At 43.4% G+C, this 4992-nt stretch overlaps 1 protein-coding gene across 1 annotated transcript; it reads left to right on the plus strand.

Moving 5' to 3' along the window:
- The first annotated feature begins 3689 nt into the window (after nucleotides 1-3689).
- On the plus strand, nucleotides 3690-4775 carry LOC121467816. The gene has a single exon (XM_041710123.1). It carries the CDS (start codon nucleotides 3690-3692, stop codon nucleotides 4773-4775), a length of 1086 nt encoding a protein of 361 aa, XP_041566057.1.
- The last annotated feature ends 217 nt before the right edge of the window (nucleotides 4776-4992 follow it).

Here is a 4992-nt window from a genome sequence, read left to right on the forward strand (position 1 = left end):
TAATTTCCATTGAACCTATCGTGCGTTTAATTTATATTTCTAAACTAAAGGGTGGCATTTTGGTTGTTTTCCCCATAAACATTTTGGAGACCCAGGCGTGATATTCATTTAATCGCAGTCTGCATGTCTGTTTTCCACATTGTTTAATATCGTTTAAACAATAACTTGTTTTCGCTGTCGTTTGCTGCATCTCAGTCAAAACACACGAACACTTTATGTGCGCGCTGCTGGCCGTTTGTTTTTTTTTTTTTGAGCATTTTCGCGCTGTGAAAGAAGCAAAACTGTCTTGGGCTGCGATTCAGCCTCAAAATGATGCTCCCAGTGACATCGTGTTTTACCGACCCAAAGTGCGTTCCGTTTTGCGGCAGTTAAACGCAATGAAAGATTATTTAACTGCTGTAGCTAGTGAGCAGTTTGATGAATCTGAAGTCCTCGTGCAGCTGGAATGGGTGAACCCCATGAACTTGGAATTCGATTCTGCACATACTTCGCTGGAAAAACTGGACTTTTCGGAGATTAGTAAAGATACGCGGTTTGAATTTTCCGCAGTCTTAATGGACTTAAAGGCGAAACTAAATCGGGACCTAACCGCTCTGCGCAAACTGCATTTGCCGGGTTCCACAGCGGCCAATTCTACATCCTTTAAATTATAAACAATGCGGATCTTTCTTTCAGATTTAGGAAGTCTCGATTGCCAAATCTAGAAATTGCTCGTTTTCAATGATCGCACTCAGAATGGCCGGACTTTCTTGCAACTTTTACCACGGTCATTGGAAATGATGACGAGCTAAGTGATATTGAAAAATTACAATATTTGATGTTCTCTTTAGGCGGCGTGGCTTTAGAAACCATACGATCGCTCGAGCCCTCTAATGAAAATTATAAAAAGGCTTTAAATTTACTTATTAATCGATTTGATAATAAAGTTTTACACTTTCAGGCACACGTTCAGGCAATGTTTGGTTTAAAAGGTGTCGAGAAGGGATCAGCTAAGGGTCTTCGGGAGCTCAGCGATTGGATGAATTCGCATCTTCGAGCAATCCGTACCCTGGCCACAACAAATTCTGGATGGATTTCTCATTTATATCGTGACACACAAGCTGGATCAAAGGACCCGTGAAAATGGGAAGATGATTTGTCAATCTCTGAGCTATCTACCTGGGATGCTATGAAGTCGTTTTTGGAGAAGAGGTGCCGGATGATGGAAAACTTGGACCAAGCTTTGGTAATTCAAACACCACACCATCAGGTGGAAAGAAGCAAGATACAACCCAAGTGTACTGATTAAGTCTGCTACTAACTCAAAGCATCCAATTTGCCTATTTTGCGATGCAAGAGATCATTATTTGCCAAAATGCTTCCGACTTTTAAGCTTGAGTCACAATCTTCGATATAGGGAAGCTAAGAAAATGCACCTTTGCCTCAACTGTTTACGCAAAGGCCATAGCTTGCAGCAATGTAAGTCAACTCATTGTAAACATTGTCGCATGAAGCACCATTCATTACTGCACATTATCCCAGAGTCATCGACCTTAGTTTCAACTCCATCATCCGAGCCATCTATAGGCTCTCAGCCATTACCATCGACTTCATCATCACTAGTGTCATGCTCATCTCCATTATCACAACCTAATCACCATTTAACGCACTCGCCACCACAAACCTTAAATACAATGCCAATGAATTACGTACTGCTTCCAACTGCTATAATCTACGTAAAAAATAGAGTTGGTGGATTTATGCCTTGCCGAGCAATATTAGATTCAGCTTCTTAGTTAAACTTTATTACTACGTGCCTAACTAGCCAACTTAATTTGAAACTTAGACAATCGCACACACTAATTTCTGGGAAAGGGGAATCTTCCATGAACTCTGATAAGGCAGTCGATATTCTGGCGCAATCACGGGATGCAAGCTATCGTGCGTCATTTGCAGCTGTTGTAACCCATAGTATCACTGATTATCAGCCAAATTTCAATATAAATACTACAGGATGGAGGATGCCACAAAACATTTCGCTAGCTGACCCTCATTTGAACCAGTCACAACGAATTGATCTTTTAATTGGCGCTGGTTTGCTCTTCGAAATAATAGCTACAGGGAAAATTAATTTGGATAGCACCTTGCCCACGCTTCAAAATACCAAGCTTGGTTGGATAGTTTCTGGAGGGATGTCAAGTATGCTAAATCGCAAATCTGTCTTGGCTGTCATTGTCAAGGATCCTGCTGATCATTCAGATGATGACACACTTGCTGCCGTAGTAAAGCGGTTTTGGGAGATTGAAGACAATAGTTCAGAAAAACCATCGATGCTGGCCGAGGACTTACGATGCGAGCAGCATTTTAAAGAAAATTGCATTAGGCTGAAGAATGGTCAATATTCGGTTCGCCTTTTATCCACTTTAGGATTCGAATCTTTAGGCGACTCCTTCTGCTTGGAATCAAAACTAAATAAAAACCCCAATCTGCAAGTGCAGTATTCGGCATTTTTACAGGAATACCTCAACTTAGGACACATGTCTCTCGCATTAAGGGTGCCACAATTTTTCTTGCCTCACCATTCTGTTCAGAAGCTTGAAAGCACTACCACTAAACTTCGTGTCGTGGTTCTGCAAAAACTACATCTGGGAAAGCTCTAAACGACATGCTTTTAGCAGGACTAACAATTCAGCAAAAAATCTTTAATATTTTGCTTCGGTTTAGATTTTTTAAAGTAGCTCTTTGAAGAGACATTTGCAAGATGTACCACTGCGTTCGTGTTTCGACCCTGATGACTTTTTGCAATGTATTATGTGGCGAGAGAACTCCACAGATAAATTGAGTGTTTATAAACTAAACACGGTAACTTATGAAACCAAGTCGGCTGCCTTCTTGGATATAAGAGCCATGCATCAGCTGTCTTATGATGAGGAGGTATCATTTATAGTTGGAGCAAAAATCGTTCGTTGGGATTTCTATGTGGACGATCTAATTTCTGGTGGCGATTCAATTGAAGAGGTGAAAGAAATTCGTCATCAGGTAAAGGAGCTACTGGCGCGGGGCCACTTTCCGATCCGAAAATAAAGAGCAATTGATTAAATTCCACGACGGAACAGCTATCGCCAAAGCTTTGGAGCTTTTTACAAATTTTATCAAGTCAACGAGCAACAAAACGGATTGTGTTGTCAACAATTGCGAAATTTTATGATTCGCTTGGTATAATAGCACCCATTGTTACATAATCCAAAAAGCTATGGAGCACTAACATGGATTGGGACGACACACTGCCAGAGCCCCTTCTTTCGTCATGGGGGGAGTTGACCTCTCAGTTGCCGATCGTCCAGAACCTAAAATTTCCACGATTCGTAATGCAATCGCAGGCTTCCGTCGAGATGCACGGATTCTGTGATGCTAGCACAGCAGCTTACGGCGCGTGCTTGTATTTGCGGTCGGAGGCCCATGGCAACGCTGAAGCACATCTACTCTGCCCCTAGTCTAGAGTAGTTCCCTTAAAAGCTTTAACGATACCAAGATTAGAACTTTCAGCAGCGTGTTTATTAGCTGAGCTTATCGTAAACGTTAAGGAAACCATAGGTTTTGATTGCAGCTTTCACTGCTGGCCGGACTCGTCTATTGTGTTGGATTGGATTCGGCAACCTCCGAGGGAGTTCAACATATTTGTGTCTTATAGAATCGCGAAAATTCAGGAAATGACGAAAGGTATGGCTTGGCATCATGTTCCAACAGACTTGAATCCGGCGGATGTGGTATCGCGCGGATGTACCCCCAAAGAATTGCTGGAGCACTCCCTTTGGGCAAGTGGACCTCCATTTCTACTGAAAGGAGCGTCGAACTGCCCCTCCCTATCAGATGCAGTAAAAAACCTTCCGGAACGGCGTTCCACGGCGCAAATTGGAACCGTTGGCACTGACATATCTATCAACTGCAAGTTTCTCAACTCATTCGACAGGTTGCAGCGTGCTTTCGCGTACATTTATCGATTCATTTCAAATTGCAGAGCCAAATCATTACCTTCAACCATCTATCTTACCGTTGACGAGATCAGCTTTGGAACCGTTCTGCTTCTAAGGAGCATTCAACAGGTTCAAATAGCGGTGGAGTATGAGGTTCTTAGCCAAGGCAAGCCTTGTCCTCCGAAGAGCAAGTTGATTTCTCTGAGGCCAATACTTAGCTCTGAGGGTTTACTTCGTGTTGATGGAAGGCTTCAATATGCAAGCTTGGACTACGAGTCTAAGCATCCGATATTGTTACCCAAGGATCATCCGGTCACCAGGGCGATTATCGTCTATTATCATGAGAAATACTTCCACACAGGGCCACAGGCGTTACTCGCTGCTTTACGGCAAAGGCCACTTGGAGGCCGAAAGTTCGTGGCTAGCGTCATCAACAAATGCGTCAGATGCTTTCGGATGAAGCCTGTGGCTTGGGAACACGTGATGGGTAGCCTGCCAGCAGAGCGAGTTCAGCCTCACCCAGCTTTTCACACCGCAGGAGTGGACTATTGTGGACCATTCTATCACAAGTCAGAGGTCTGGAACAAAGCGCCCCACAAGTGCTACATCGCCGTCTTCGTCTGCTTTTCGACGAAGGCCGCGCACTTGGAAGTCGTCCAGGATCTCACAACGGATTCTTTCATTGCAGCTTTGAGAAGATTCATTAGCCTCAGAGGCAGTCCACGTACTATTTGGAGTGATAATGCGACAAACTTTGTTGGCGCTAAACGAGAGCTAGCGGAACTGAAGGAGTTATTTTTGAGCGAACTGCTTAGCGAATGAAATTGATTGGCAGTTCATAGCCCCGCGTGCCTCACATTTCGGCTGTAAAATCGGCAAAATTTCACTTCAACCGAGTTGTCGGTGCAGCCATCTTAGCCCTTGATGAATTGAGAAATCTTGCATATGAAATTTCCGCCATTCTTAACTCCTGTCCGCTTTGTCCAATTTCAGAAAACGCTGAAAATTTTGAGGTGCTAACGCCAGCTCATTTCCTCAA

The sequence above is a fragment of the Drosophila elegans genome, unplaced genomic scaffold, assembly GCF_018152505.1.
Source record: "Drosophila elegans isolate 14027-0461.03 unplaced genomic scaffold, ASM1815250v1 contig_767, whole genome shotgun sequence".
NCBI classification, from domain to species: Eukaryota; Metazoa; Arthropoda; class Insecta; order Diptera; family Drosophilidae; genus Drosophila; species Drosophila elegans.